The following is a 14,875-nucleotide window of genomic DNA, read 5'->3' on the forward strand; positions in this document are numbered from 1 at the left end:
CTTTCTGTCACTATTGTTGGACATTTAATTGCCAATTTGAGGTTATAATACCTTGAGTGAATATCTTATAAATATGAATTTTTGCCATTGTCTCTTATTATTATTTCTTTTTTTTGTCTCATTATTTTGCTAGTGATTAGGTTAAAAGGTATAAAATTTAAGTCTCAAAAAAAAATTTAAGTCTCTTGATAAATATTGCCAAGTGAGTTTGCAAAAAGGTTGTATATTCCCAGATAGAAGTGTGGAAACTTTCATTTGACTACATCTTCTAGGACACTGTAGAACCATGTTGTTGGTTGTTTTATTTTATTTTTTTATTTTATTTTATTATTTTATTTATTTTTTATTTTATTTTATTTTATTTTATTTTATTTTATTTTATTTTATTTTATTTTATTTTTATTGGTGGGGGCAGGCAGAGGGAGAGGGAGAGAGACTCTTTAGCAGTCTCCATGCCCAGCGTAGAGCCCAACCTGGGGCTCTGTCTCACCATCCTGAGAGCATGACCTGAGCTGAAATCAAGAATCAGACACTTAACCAACTGAGCCACCCAGGTGCCCCTGTTTTTTTTGTTTTGTTCTGTTTTTCTTTTTCTGATCAATTTTCATGTAGTATCTTTTATTCTGTGTCTTTCTCTATCTGGAGAGAATATTGTTAATAAAAGTCTTAACTAAACTTCATAACAGTAAAGAGTAATTCCCTTCAGAAGTCCTTAGTAGAAAAGTGTTTTGGAAATTCATTATCTTTCCTTTATAATTTGAAAACCTCATGAAATGAGAATTTAAGAACTGATTGACTTCATGTTTAAGAAGACAGTTCTAGCAGCATAGTACTATATTTGGAAGAGAGAGAGGTATGTTTCTTGCTCTAAATGATCAATTCTGTTATTGGATGTTTATGATTAGCAGATAATTTCTGGCAAGATAGCAGCAAATGAAGAATGTAACTAAAACTGTTTTCCTTCATTTTGGTAGATATGTTTAAAACGCAATAGATTATAAATTCTCAGTAGAGCCAGATAGGCTTTGGTGATGTGGGCAAAATGATGATCCTTGTATAAATGGTATTGAACTGTGAACATTGTGTGATATAATGTTCTTGTTTTATTGTTTGGATATATGCTAAATGTGATTGACCGCTACTGTATTCTTTTAAATATGCATTTAGTAAGTAATTTATTTCTTCCCAATCTTTGGCTCTCTCCTGCCTTTATGAAGTTCCATATTTATTAAAATACAGGAAAGTAAAGTGCAGCTAAGCAGAAATTTTAATACTGATTAATGTAGTATTCTATATGGTTTGTTAGAGAAGTACATAATTCTGTGCTCTTTTAGCTAAATAAAAATAATATTTAAGTTTATGTAAAGCATATTTAAATAATTTTGGCATCCCAGTTATCAGTCATTATTTGGCATAAATCTCTTCCTAGTATGCTCAGAAGGTGTCCAGCAGTCAAACTGATAAATTTCTGTGAAATATAATTTTTTCCTGGTATTTATATTAGAATTTTGATTTCTGTAAAATCTAAATTATCTAAGGCTTTATCTAAGGCTTGAGGGACACCTGGGTGACTCAGTAGGTTAAGCCTCAGATTCTTGATTTTGGTTCAGTCATGATGTCAGGGTTGTGAGATTGAGCCCTGCGTCATGCTCTGCGCTCAACAGGAAGTCTGCTTGAGAGTCTGTGTCCCTCTGCACATACCCCCTCCACCCCCACATGATCTTTCTGTCTCTCAAATAAATAAATGAATCTTTAAAAAAAAAGAAAGAAAATGATTGAAGTATATAGTAGATGATTCTTCTGTATGGATTTAAGTATGCCATGTAACATAAGGAGGAAAATTTATTAGATTAAATAAATACTTGAGTTAATTTACTGTGTACCTAGTTTTATTTGCTATTAATAAATGGGTGATGAACTTTTTAAAAACTGAAATATTTAGAAGTCATGAGTATTTTAAGGCTTAGCAAACATTCTTTATATGAAAAACATAGTCCCAGGTAAGTAATTCAAAATTTCACTGGAATATATAAGTATCAGATTGGGGTCTTTTACATTTTGGATAAAGAGCTGTTTTTTAGAGAAGAGGTCTCTACAGTTGGAGTTGTATGTTTTATGACTGTGGGAAAGTCACTTTACTTCTCTGAGCCTCATTTAAAAAAAATGTAAATATATTGCTCAAAGTTGTAGTAACAGTTAAATATGGTTTAACACATAGGTGAGACTCCGTAAATGCTCACATTTGAACATTTAGCATCATTTATTCTCATATTTAATTGTAGATAATATTTGAAGAATTTTGATATAATGATGTATTTATTTATTTATTTACTTGAGAGAGAGCAAACCTGTGGGCATGAATGGTGTTTGCAGGGGGGAGGGCACAGGGAGAGGGAGAAGCAGACTCCTCGCTGAGCAGAGCATCTGATGCAGGGTTCTGGGATCAAGATCTGAGCTGAAGGCAGACACTTAACTGACTGAGCCCCCCGAGCCCCCCAATGATGTATCTTGAAGTTGAAATATTTCCTCTATATAAAATGGAATTTAGGCTTTGAGCTGTTTAGAAAACAGCCCTGCAATGTGTGCAGTGTGTACAGAATACTTTATAAAAACATTTTTCATTTGTTGTTTTTTTCTCTAAAACCGAAGCCATAAATATTTTTTTTTTTTAATGAGAGATGAGTTTTAAGTATTTCCAAAGATAGTACCAAGGGAGCATGAGAGAAACTTTGAGGGGGCAATATTGAGCAAATCTGTGTGTTCAAAGGGAGATAGTCTCCTAAACCATATGTTCTTCTTGGTGAAGTAGGAGGATAGGGATATACTATGATGGTGTTTGCTTATGGCCATTGTCCAGACCAGATTTTTGAACTACACATTGAAATTTACTATATTAACAAGCCATCTTCAGGCATTAAATTATAAAGACATATCCCATACCAGATGAATATCAAAAGAAACCATCTAAACAGAATATAAACCAATGTAAATGCCTTAAAGAAAGCAGGTAAATCCTATGTAAATACTTTAAAGAAACTGTAGTTTAAAGGACATCATCCTTCCAACGAGGAGATGTTCGTAGATGCTTTTTTTTTTTTTTTTACTATGATAGCAAAATAACTAGAAAAAACTCTATTAGTCTTATTTCCATTTATAGGATAATGGATAAGTAAGATGTGCTATATTCACAATGGAATTTTCTACATCAGTGAAAATCAGTGAACCACATCAGAGTTTGGGTGGTGGTTCATCAGCCCTTTTCCTCCTCTTTCTGGCCAATAGCTTAGTCACATTCCCCACCCTCCCTTAATTAACATTAATGAATATGTTAAGTAACAGAATTAGAAAGTAATGTCAGGGACCGTTAAAGAAGAAAAAAATGGACACAGAAAATATGCCAGCTAGATTCAGTCATACCTGCTTCTGGAATCAGTCGTAAGGCGGAATTCCCTCAAATTATAAGGAAAGCTTTACAAATGCCAGGTGGCACATGAGAATTTTCATTCTAGATACTACTTTGAAAGTAATTTCTCTGTTTCAGCAAACAAACTCAGACTTTTCCCCCAGTTATCATGAAGACATTTTTATTAGTCACAAGGAGAACGGAGGGGGAGAATGAAACAAGTGTTGTCTAAATCCATCAGGACTACTGAAAAAACAACTCAGCGGATTTGCCCAGGAAATGAGTCTGAATGGGTCATTGGCTATGAAGGAAGTATATTCTGATTCTTACCATCTTGTCATTTTATGAGACTGATAATATTGTTACCAGGTTATATGTGTCATAAGAAAGTTAGGAATAACTTTTTGAGTCATGATAGTAGTTTAAACTATTAAACATTTCTAGAAATTTCACAACATTCTTTCCAATGTTTTTTAATTTATTTCAGATTTGAAACAGCTATCTTTTATGAGGGCAAAGTTATAAAATTGAGTAATTAAGAATTTGTGTCTTTGAAATGTTGGGATCTGAAAATCAGAGAGAAAGAGACAGAAGTGAGGAAAGTGCATTGCTAGGTAAAAAATTACATGAAAATCCAGAACTCTGAGTAAAAAGGAATCACATAAAAACAAATACTAGTTGATTCAAAATAATGGTAAGTGAAACCATTTAGGAACAGCAGCAGAAAGGACCAATATCAACAGTTGGCTTAGATAGAAAATACTATAGGAATGTCCAAGTAAATAATAAACTGAAAAATTAAGAGTTATATTTTTTAAATTGTCCAAGTGTTTAATTTGAAATACTTTAAAACTAAAGTCATCTAGATTTTTCCATTTCTTTGATCATCATCTTTTATCTCTGAAATATTAAAATATCTCCTGAAAATTAGAATTAGTTCTTGGAAAAACATATTTAGATACATCTAATATTCAACATCAGAGTAATTCCAATTGTTATCCTGGATTGTCAAAAAAAAAAAAAAAACTTTAGGAGGACTCTATAAACAGAAGCTGCAAGTGAAGGGCTGCCAACCATACTTAGCATATAAAAGTTGATTCAAGAGTCTTAGCTCAATTGGAATTTAAACAGACTCTTAAAAAAAAGCATTATGTTTCCACATATGTTGAAAATTTTTGCAGAGAAGCACCATATCAAGGAAGCCCAATATGTGAAGAATAATTCGTTATAAGGTTAACTCTCTGTGGCATTAGGATTATAGAGGAAGTGCTTTAAAAATAAACAATATGTAGGGATGCCTGGGTGACTTGCCCAGGTGGCTCACCTGGTTAAGCATCCAACTCTTGGTCTCCGCTCAGATCATGATCTCAGGGTTGTGAGCCTGAGCTCCCCTTTGGGCTCTGTGTTGTGCATGGAGCTTGCTTGGGAGTCTCTCTCTCTCCCTCTCCCTCTTTCCCTTCTCCTCCCACATGCTCTTGCTCTCTCTCTCTCTCTCAAAAATGAAAGCATGAATGAATGAGTGCAAGCTAAATGATTGTTGTGATTTCCTTTCTGCTTCTGACAGAGCAGAAAGAGCTCTGTCACTTATTAGCCCTTTGTTTTTGACAGATTACTCAACTACTGTGAGCCCATTTTTCCATCAGACTTACTGTGATGTATATAAAAATCTAGTAGAAAGTTTAATGTCTATTCAAGATTTTGTCTTGAATGTCTTTCCTTTCAGAAAAACTGTGTTTTATATGCCATTCTCCTGGGTATCTAGAAAGGGCTTTCATGATACATTTTTGAAATAAGTCATTATTCATTGGTAACCTCAGTGTTTTTTTTTTTTTAAGCAGTTAACTAGTGCTTAGTATGTGTGACATACTGTTTTAAACACTTGATAAACTTTGACTCATTAGATCTCACGAGAAGCTTATGAAGTAGGCACTGTAATTATCATCCTTACAGTAAAGATGAGGAACTGAGGCACAGGTATGTTGGGGGACTTGCCCAGGGCCCACATCTGGAGAATCAAGGACCCTGGGACTGGCTCCAGAGTCCCTGCTTGTACCCCCTGTGCAAGCCATCTCCCTCAGTAATGATAGAAAAACATCCAGCCAGATGACAGCTGTGATTATGAGAACACTTTCATGTATGTAAAAGGATGAAAAAAAGGACGCAGACATTCAAATCTTGTGTTTTCTTAGCAAGTGACAAATTAAAAAGGTGTTGCTTCAGTGTTAAAAAGTCTGGCCCCAGAATATATAAGGAAGAAAATCTTACTTTATGCAACCAGTACTACTGGGACGCCTGGGTGGCTCAGTGGTTGAGCAGATGCCTTTGGCTCAGGTCATGATCCCAGGGTCCTGGGATTGAGTCCTGAATCGGGCTCCTGGTAGGGGGCCTGCTTCTCCCTCTGCCTGTGTCTCTGCCTCTCTCTCTCTCTCTCTCTCTCTCTCTGTCTCGTGAATAAATAAATAAAATCTTTAAAAAAATAAAATAAATGGTACTACTAACATTGTCAGTGGTAAGATGAAATAAATCATTTTCAAAGAGATAGGAGGAGGTCTCATAATCTTAGGTGTAATAGAATCAATATTAGAATCTTTTAAGGTGAAACAATATGAATGCTTTTTTTATGGTTTATCATAAATGATTCTTGGAATGTACTAGGAAGCTATCTCCATTCTACTTAAACTACAAGTAGTTAAAAAGATAGCTGAGGGGTTATGTATTTGTTGTATGTGTAGGCATTCTTTCATTACTCTTGTTTACTTTCATGACAGTGCAGGATAACATTTAGACTTTGTACTTTTTACCTGAGTTTTTAAAAAATATCTTTATTGAAGTATGATTTACATACTATAAAATTCACCTACTACTGTAAGCATACATTTCAGTGGCTTGTACTGAATTTATACAGTTGTGAAATTTTGATCACAGTCTACTTTTAGAACATTTCCATTATCCTAAAAAGTTCTCTCATACCAGTTTGAATTCTCTTCTGTGAGGTTTTAATTTCCTTTATTCTTTTTTTTAATTTCCTTTATTCTTACATGATCATTTCCCCCTTATACCTTCTTTCACTCCTTTATTTTTTTTTAATTTTTTTTAATTTTTATTTATTTATGATAGTCACAGAGAGAGAGAGAGAGGCAGAGACACAGGCAGAGGGAGAAGCAGGCTCCATGCACCGGGAGCCTGATGTGGGATTCGATCCCGGGTCTCCAGGATCGCGCCCTGGGCCAAAGGCAGGCGCCAAACCGCTGCGCCACCCAGGGATCCCCTTTCACTCCTTTAGATTGCTTTGTCTAATTGTTATATCTGGATTTTATGGAGTTTGTTTTTGTCCTTTATTTTGGCTTCTTTTAACCTTGAGTTATTATTTATTCAATCAAGTGACCTTGTTATGAAGTCTTTCAAGGGGATCAAATGACAGTTCTTAATCCACAGGAATTTAACTGCTATTGTTCTAGTCACCTCTTTACTTCTTGGATTCTGATATCGTTAGTACATGAATTGGTGCTCATGGTGGGGAGGTGAGAAGTATGGTGAGGGGCATGTGTAAGGGGTCTTTGTAGTGGAGGGATCTGTAACTGCTGTGTCCTTCATTGTGTGCCTCTGCTTTGCCCTTATAAAATGCAACAGATCAAATGGCTCTGTGGCTCAGTAGAAGAAAGAGTGGAGAAGGCACGAATGTGTATTTCTTTTCATCTTCTCTTTCTATGTGGAAAGAAGTATAACCTTCCTTTCTGTCCTGTAGGGAAAAGATAGGAGGCTGGAGAGGATTCAGTGTGATGTTCTGGGAAGATGGAATAATAGAAACAACTGAGCTGTGTTGCATTCAGAAATCTTTAAAAGTTTGTAGGGATCAAAAAGGAAATTGCTTATTCTTCTTCATCCCATCCTCTTCATTTTTGTGAAGACCTTAGTAGAACAAGACATAGTAGGCTTATTTCAGAAACTTCCAAGCATGAAATCATAATATAAGAGGTTTATATATATATTCAAAGGAAAAGAAATGAAAACTTGAATGTATTTGGGAGCTGTGAGGCCAAGTCTTAATAATACACTCAAAATAAATTTTATACATCTATAATTTCTAAAGTGCTAAAGTCAGGGTTCTGCAGGAAAAGTGGAATATAAAAATGTAATAAATTAGATCAAAGAGCTACTGGGGAGAAGAATCTGTGCTGACTACAGAGTAAAAGAGATGAAAAATAATATGATAGAGGGGAGCTATTCTAGCTTCAGATTCAGGAAACCTTGATTTTAATTTTTGCCCCATACTAGCCAGCAGTAATCTTGGATAAATCACTTACCCATCTGGGTCTCAATTTCCCCATGTGTAACATGAAAGCATTTATTGATCTTGTTTATGTCTTGGAGAGTCTTTTGTTCTTCACAATTATATAATGAGATGGCAACACATGAAAAGATGTATATTATTAGCCACGAGGGAAATGCAAATTATGGTCACAGTACCTAGCACTGTGCACCTATAACAATGGCTAAAATAAAAAATAATGACAGTACCAAATGCTGTTGAGGAAGCAAAGAAACTAATCACTCATACATCTTGGAATGTAAAATCGCATATTCACTCTGGAAGACAGTTTGGGCAGTTTGTTACAAAATTAAACATGCAGTTACCTAATCACCCAACAGTTGCACTCTTGGATGTTTATCCCAGAGAAATGGAAATTATGTTCACACAAAACCTGTATATGAATGTTCAGAACCTATTTATACATAGTAGCTCCAAATCGGAAACAACAGAGATGTCCTTTAAAGTAACTGGGGTACATCTATACCATCGAGTACTACTCAGCAATGAAAGGGATGAGCTATTGACACATGCAACCACTTCACTGAATCTCCAGAGAATTATGCTGAGTGAAAAAAGGCATTCCTAAAAGTTTACTGACTATATTATTCCATGTATATAACATCCTTGAAATGACAAAATGATAGAAATACGGAAGAGTAGCGGTTGCCTAGGTCAGGGCCTGGGTGAGGGGTGAAGGGAGAGAGTGGATTGATTCTGAAAGGGCCACAGGAGAGATCCTGTGGTGATGGAATTCTTCTGTCTCTTGACTGGTGGTGAATATACAAACCTACACAAGTGATAAAACTGCATAGAACTGAACATAAACAGGATACAAGTAAAACTGCTCTGGATAAGTTGAATGGATGGTATCCATGTCATTACCCTGGTTGTGGTATATACTGTAGTTTTCCAGGATGTTACTGTTGAGGGAAATTGCATAAAGATTAAGAGATCCCTCTGTGTTATTTCCGACAAGCACATGTAAATGTGTAATTATCTCAAAATAAGAAGCTTAATTTGGAAAACAATAAATTATATATATTTTATTTACTCTTGTATCCTCACTGGGTGGAACAATGTTGGATACAGAGTAGGTACTCAATATTTATTTACTGAATAAATTGGGGGGAGGGGCTTGTGAATGTATAAACTGATTCTCTCATTTGAATCACAAAAGGAGGATCCAGTCACCGCTTAAATCTTAACCAAATTATTTGGGTAATTAAGCCCAGAAAAATAACCTTTATCCTTCAAACTTTACCTAATCATATGATGACTTTTGCAGTTATTGAGACTCTCCCATGTTTATGTTTGCTGTTACTCCCTCTTTCTATCAAAATCCCTAACTCCTAGAAGGGAGGATAAACTAAAATGCAATTATGATAAATTAGCTTCAAATGCACAGTCTCCACAGATGGCTTCAGTCTTGATTATGGTAGCTCTATGATAAATCTTGAAGTCTTGTACTGTAAATACACAAATTTTGTTCTTTTTCATATTTGTTTTGGCTATTTGGATACTTTTCATTTTAAAGTGAATTTTAGAAACAGCTTACTAACTTCTAAACAAAAATCCCCTGGGATTTTGACTGCGATTTCATTGAATTTTAGATCAATTTTGGGGGAGTTGACATTAGAGTATTATTGAATCTTCTGAACCATGAACATGGTATATCTCTCCATTTATTTAGATATTCTTTTAACCTCTCAGTAGTGTTTTGGAGTTTCAGTTAGTAGGCATTACAAATCTTTTGTCAGATTTTGTCAGCTAGAGAGGGCTACATGCTTCCATAATTCTGTTGTTATTTTAAAATTAAAGAATTTACAAAATGTGTGCCAATGGGGACAATAGTAGAGAAAATAGATGATGTGAAAGGGGGGCGAATTGCGGGAACCACATCTTTGTTAAGAGGGACATAGTACATAGGTTGGTGCCCTAGAAGAATAAGCCGTTGGAGCAGGATTGTAATAGGAAGGAAGGCGGAGAATGTGGGCCCAGCTGCAGGTGGTGGCTGGGTAGACGTGGCAAGTGACTAAGTTCTCAGCTTATGCCTCATGTTTTTACAGTATAATAGAAAGCAGGGTCATTAGCTATAAGTGAGGTTGGATGAGAAGGGTTGAAATAGTCATCCATCATGAGTGGGATGGAGAGAACTGTATTATTATTGACAGACAATATAAAAGGCTCCCTTGGGCATCCCTGGGTGGCGCAGCGGGTTAGCGCCTGCCTTTGGCCCAGGGCGCGATCCTGGAGACCCGGGATCGAATCCCACGTCGGGCTTCCGGTGCATGGAGCCTGCTTCTCCCTCTGCCTGTGTCTCTGCCTCTCTCTCTCTCACGTTTGACTGCATAGGTGCAGGCCCAGAGTAGGCAATGTTAATTATTTATCCAGCTGTAGGTTTTGTCAGGTAACTTTGAGGAAGTACAGAGAAAGGGAAAGGAGTTAATGAAGCTGGCTCATGATGGAAGTGAGAACATGGGGCTGTGAGGGACAGGGAAGAGGTGGGAGAGGTAGGCCCAGGTTGCAGTTTTAGAAGAGCTGTGGAATGAGAGGGAATGAAGAGTGAGATCTTTGCTTTGAGATTGCAGAGGGTTTTCAGTTATGAGCTGATGAAACCCAAGAGTGCAGTAGAGGAGATCTTGATCTCCTCTACTTGGTGGCCAGGATAATGGAAGGATCATCTATGTGAATACTGAATTTATGCTCAGAACTCGAAGGTCCTGCTTATTAGTTTCTAATTATCTTTTGTTCCTGTTGGACTCTCTGATACCAGTTTTAGAGTTCTTACTCAGTAAGAGTTTCATGTCTCTTCTTTCATAGTTTTTGTTTCATAGTGTCAGCTTCATTCCTTCTGTTGCATTTAAAATTTTTGACACTATATTTCTAATTTCCAAGAGCTCTTTCTCACTTCTGATTGACTTTCATAGCATTCCTTTCTAGAAAAAAAATTTAATTTTTGATGATCTGCATGATTTCTGGTAATACAAAGAAGATGGTTCTTTTTTCTCCCTTTAGATTTGTATCTCTGCTCAGATTATTAGATTTTTACATATTTTTTTTCTAAGTGAGGAAGTATATTGAGTCATCCAGTTAACTTTTAAATATCTTTTTATTTTAGATATCAAAAACTAAAGATGGAAAAGAACAAAGTGAAACTGTATCACCATCCGAAGATGAAACATTCTCCTGGCCAGGTCCCAAAACAGTCATGTTGAAAAGAACATCTCAAGGCTTTGGTTTCACATTAAGGCATTTTATTGTTTATCCCCCAGAGTCTGCAATTCAATTTTCATATAAGGTAAGAGAAATAATTAATTAAAGTAACTTGAGAAAAAAAAAAAAACACACAATGCCATTCCTATCTTTGTCTTGTCTTCCTTTCAACCCCCACCCCCCAAAACCCCATCTTCTGTATGAAAGCTCCATCCTTCTGACAAGGGGCACTGTTAATGAGATTATTATTGGCATGTTTTGGGAGAGGGTCGTGTGAATGGAGTTGAACCTTGCTGTGATTTCACTAGAGTTTATAAATAAGTATTCATATATGGATGTATTTTTTTATATTGTAGGATGAAGAAAATGGCAACAGAGGAGGTATGCTATAAAAATTTTAATTTTTCTCTGAATGTTTTTCTACAAGTCTTTATGTTAAGTAATATTAAATGAGATGGTACAGTTTTTGTAGTCCACATATATAATAAATCTTAGATGTGAGAGTTCTAGAAATCAAATAATCTTACTATCGACTTTAGAGTTTCATGGATTCCATTGTCTCATCATGATTTGAACATGCTATGACTTTATTGTTAATTATACATTAGTATTTATGTGGGGGGAACATATAAGATTCTAGGAACTTAATTCTGATATTTTTATTTAATTAGTTATATATTATTAATTCTTGTAGGTAAGAAATGCTGTGTGTTTTATCTAGTAGACTTATTGACTCAACTATTGAAAACTAGAGTATTTTGAGTCTTCTTGATGTTATTTAAGCATTATATGTAATGAGTTTAAAAAAGAGAATCAGGCTGGGGATAGGGATATTTCTTAGTAATGTCCACATATTTTTGTTTTAATTTCATGTGAACATGAGACCTAAAATTTACATACAATAAAATGTACTCATTTTAAAAACTTTTATTTCTAGATAATTTTAGACAAAATAGTTGCCAGAGTAGCACAGTTTCCATATGTCCTTCATCTGACTCCCCCCTAATGTTCAACAACTTACATAATCAGGGTACAGTGAACAAAGTTAAGAAATTAACATTGGTACGATGCTGCTGTCAAAACCACAGACTTTATTTGGGTTTTACCAGTCTTTCCTCTAGCGTCCTTTCTCTGTTGCAGGATTCTACATTGCATTCCCTTGTCACGTCCCTTCAGTCCCCTCTAGCCTGTGACAGCACCTCCACCCAGTCCTTGTATTTCATGTTCTTAACACTTTGAAGGGCACCAGTCAGTGATTTCGTAGAATGCCCATCAATTTGGCCTTATCTGATGTTTTCTCATCATTAGTTTAAAGTTATGCATTTTTAACAAGAATACCATGTTAGCACCTGTGATAGGTATATAGTTATAATTAAGGTGCATTTCTGTAAATATATAACTTGTGAAACCACCATCACAATCAAGATAAGGTACCAATAAGAATCTTTCTATAGATTCACTGTTTTACACCTGGAACTAATGTAACATTGTATGTTAACTATATCCTTCCATAAAAAAGAAAAACCTTTCCATCATCCCATAAAGTTCCCTTGTGCCCCTTTGCTGTTCCTAGACAATTACTAATCTGCTTTCCATCACTGTAGATCAGTTTTGCCTCTTAGAAATTTCTTACAGATGGAATAATACAATGTGTACTCTCTTGTGTCTTTGTCTTGGGGTAGTGTTTTTTGAGGTTCCACCACATTGTATGTATAGGTACTAATATGCTATCTTTTTTATTTTTTGCTGAGTAGTTTTCCCTTGTTTGAATATACCACAGATTGTTTATCCACTCACCTGTTTATCCATTCACCCATTCACCTTCTCAGCGGTTGATGAAGCTTTGTAATACACGTACCTGATTTGAGGTCTTAGAATGGCTATGCTAAAGGGTTAAATGAGAGGAAAACAATCCCTTTTAGCATTCTCAAAAGTCATCTGTGAGTGTAGGACCAGGTAGGAAAGACCCTTCATAGTTGCCACTATTTGTAAGAATGGCCACTCTTGTGACACCGTCTGTCATACACTGGGGCTCAGGGTGAATTCCAAATATTACTTGGCTTGGGTTAGAAGTAGTGTTAGTGAGGAAAGGGAAAACTTACAAAACCAGCATCATCCACTGTCTTCCACTACCCCGCAGAATGATGTGCTTGTTCCCAGGATGGCGTATGACACACAGCATCTAGAATATCATGCCTGTCTCATTCTACTCTCCATTGGGAGAAATATACTTCTAATAAATGTTGAAACACACAGTTCTAAAACTTTATGCAGACTACCTATCTGACATAGCTCAATGAAGTTAATAGGTTTAGTTATTTGCTTTGACTAGAGAGAACAGGTCTAATCTAGGTCAGGAGTGATCTGCTGGGGAATATTATAATTTAAATGCCTATGTTATTTACTAATATATACCTAATTTCATGTAAAAACAGGGTTTGTGTCCACATGAAGAAATGCAGGTATTGTAGTAAGATTAAAAATTAAGACTAAAGAGACACCTAGGTGGCACAATCAGTTAAGCATCTGCCTTCGGCTCAGGTCATGATCTGAGGACCCTGGGATTGAGCCCTGCACAGGGCTCCTGGCTCAGTGGGGAGTCTGCTTCTCCCTTTCCCTCTGGCCCTCCCTGCTGCTTGGTGCGCTTGTGCCCTCTCTTTCTCAAATAAATTAATTAAATCATAAAGATACATTAAAAAGTTCCTGGTGGAAAAAAGAATGAATTAAACTGACATTTGGGAAACTTACTGTGCATACATGTGTGCTGTAGATCCTAACACTGGGTTTTAAATTTGCTTTTGAGCTTTTCTAGTGACCAGAAAACAAATGAAAATAGGATTAGTTAAGGATTCACATTATCCATATGAAAACAACATCCTGTTTGCAGTGAAGCCTGAGACAGATTTCCCCTCTGTGTCCTCATAATGGAAAACAGTAATACAGTAAATAATATCCTTAATACCATTCCTTCATATGGTTATTTTTAAATGTATCTTCAGTGTAAGGTGATTTCAAAACCCCAAGGTCCAGTCTCTTAAAAGAAAGGGCTTCTCAACTGGGGACAGCTTTAGTCCCCATAGACACATGGCTATATCTGTAGACATTTTTGGTTGTTGTGATTGGCAGTAGTTGGGGGGGGTGCTATTAGTACTTGGTAGAGGGCAGAGTCATTCCAGAATACCCTGTAATTACAGGATAAATATATTCACCGTGTGGTTGAAGACTTAATCCATGCCAGGCATCATAGTATATGTTATTATCCTATTTAATACTGATGATAATACTGCTGAGAGATGTGAGATAGTATTCCCGTTTTGTAGATGAGGAAACCAAGGCTGAGAAAAATGTGAAATGACTTATACAGGAGCACACCACTAAGGGACAAAGCTGGACTTCCAGACCAGGTTTCTAACCCTGAAGTTCATCTGCACTTAACTCTTCTTTACTTACTTTTCTTCACTAATTTTTATTTAAAAATAATGCTGTCTAGGGTACCCGGGTGACTCAGTCAGTTGAGTGTCTGCCTTTGGCTCAGGTCATGATCCCAGGGATCAAGCCTCACATCCCCGCAGAGCAGGGAGCCTGCTTCTTCCTATCTCTCTGCTACGGCTCCCCCTGCTTGTATGCACACACACTCTCTCTCTCTCCTTGTCTCTCGGTCAAATAAATAAATAAAATCTTTAAAAAAAAATGCTCTTTTTGGGGTGCCTGGGTGATCCAGTTGGTTAAGTCTCCAGCTCTTGGTTCCAACTCTGGTCATGATATCCAGGTTGTGATATTGAGCCCTGCATCAGGCTCCACGCTCAGTGTAGAGTTTGTTTAAGCATTCTCTCTCTCTCTCTCTCTAACTCCCTCTCCCTCTGCCCCTCCTTCTGCTCACATGCGTGGGTTCTCTCTCTCTTTCTTAAAAAAAAAAAAATAAATCTGTAAAGGAAATAATACTGTCT

General features: G+C 36.2%; 1 protein-coding gene and 1 long non-coding RNA gene across 15 annotated transcripts in view; one reads left to right on the plus strand and one right to left on the minus strand.

Annotated features, from left to right (window-relative positions):
- The window catches only part of ARHGAP21 (Rho GTPase activating protein 21), a 136,324-nt gene that overhangs the window by 46,323 nt on the left and 75,126 nt on the right, over positions 1–14,875 (plus strand). For all 13 annotated transcript variants that reach the window (XM_072825328.1, XM_072825336.1, XM_072825337.1 and 10 more), the window contains 2 exons: positions 10,834–11,013; positions 11,285–11,309. In XM_072825328.1, coding sequence (XP_072681429.1) covers positions 10,834–11,013; positions 11,285–11,309 — 205 coding nt within the window. The remainder of the gene's footprint in view (positions 1–10,833; positions 11,014–11,284; positions 11,310–14,875) is intronic.
- Positions 1–14,875, minus strand: part of LOC140633185 (uncharacterized) — an 82,540-nt gene that overhangs the window by 7,954 nt on the left and 59,711 nt on the right. The window lies entirely within an intron of this gene.

The sequence above is a fragment of the Canis lupus genome, chromosome 5 (assembly GCF_048164855.1).
Source record: "Canis lupus baileyi chromosome 5, mCanLup2.hap1, whole genome shotgun sequence".
Lineage (NCBI taxonomy): Eukaryota > Metazoa > Chordata > Mammalia > Carnivora > Canidae > Canis > Canis lupus.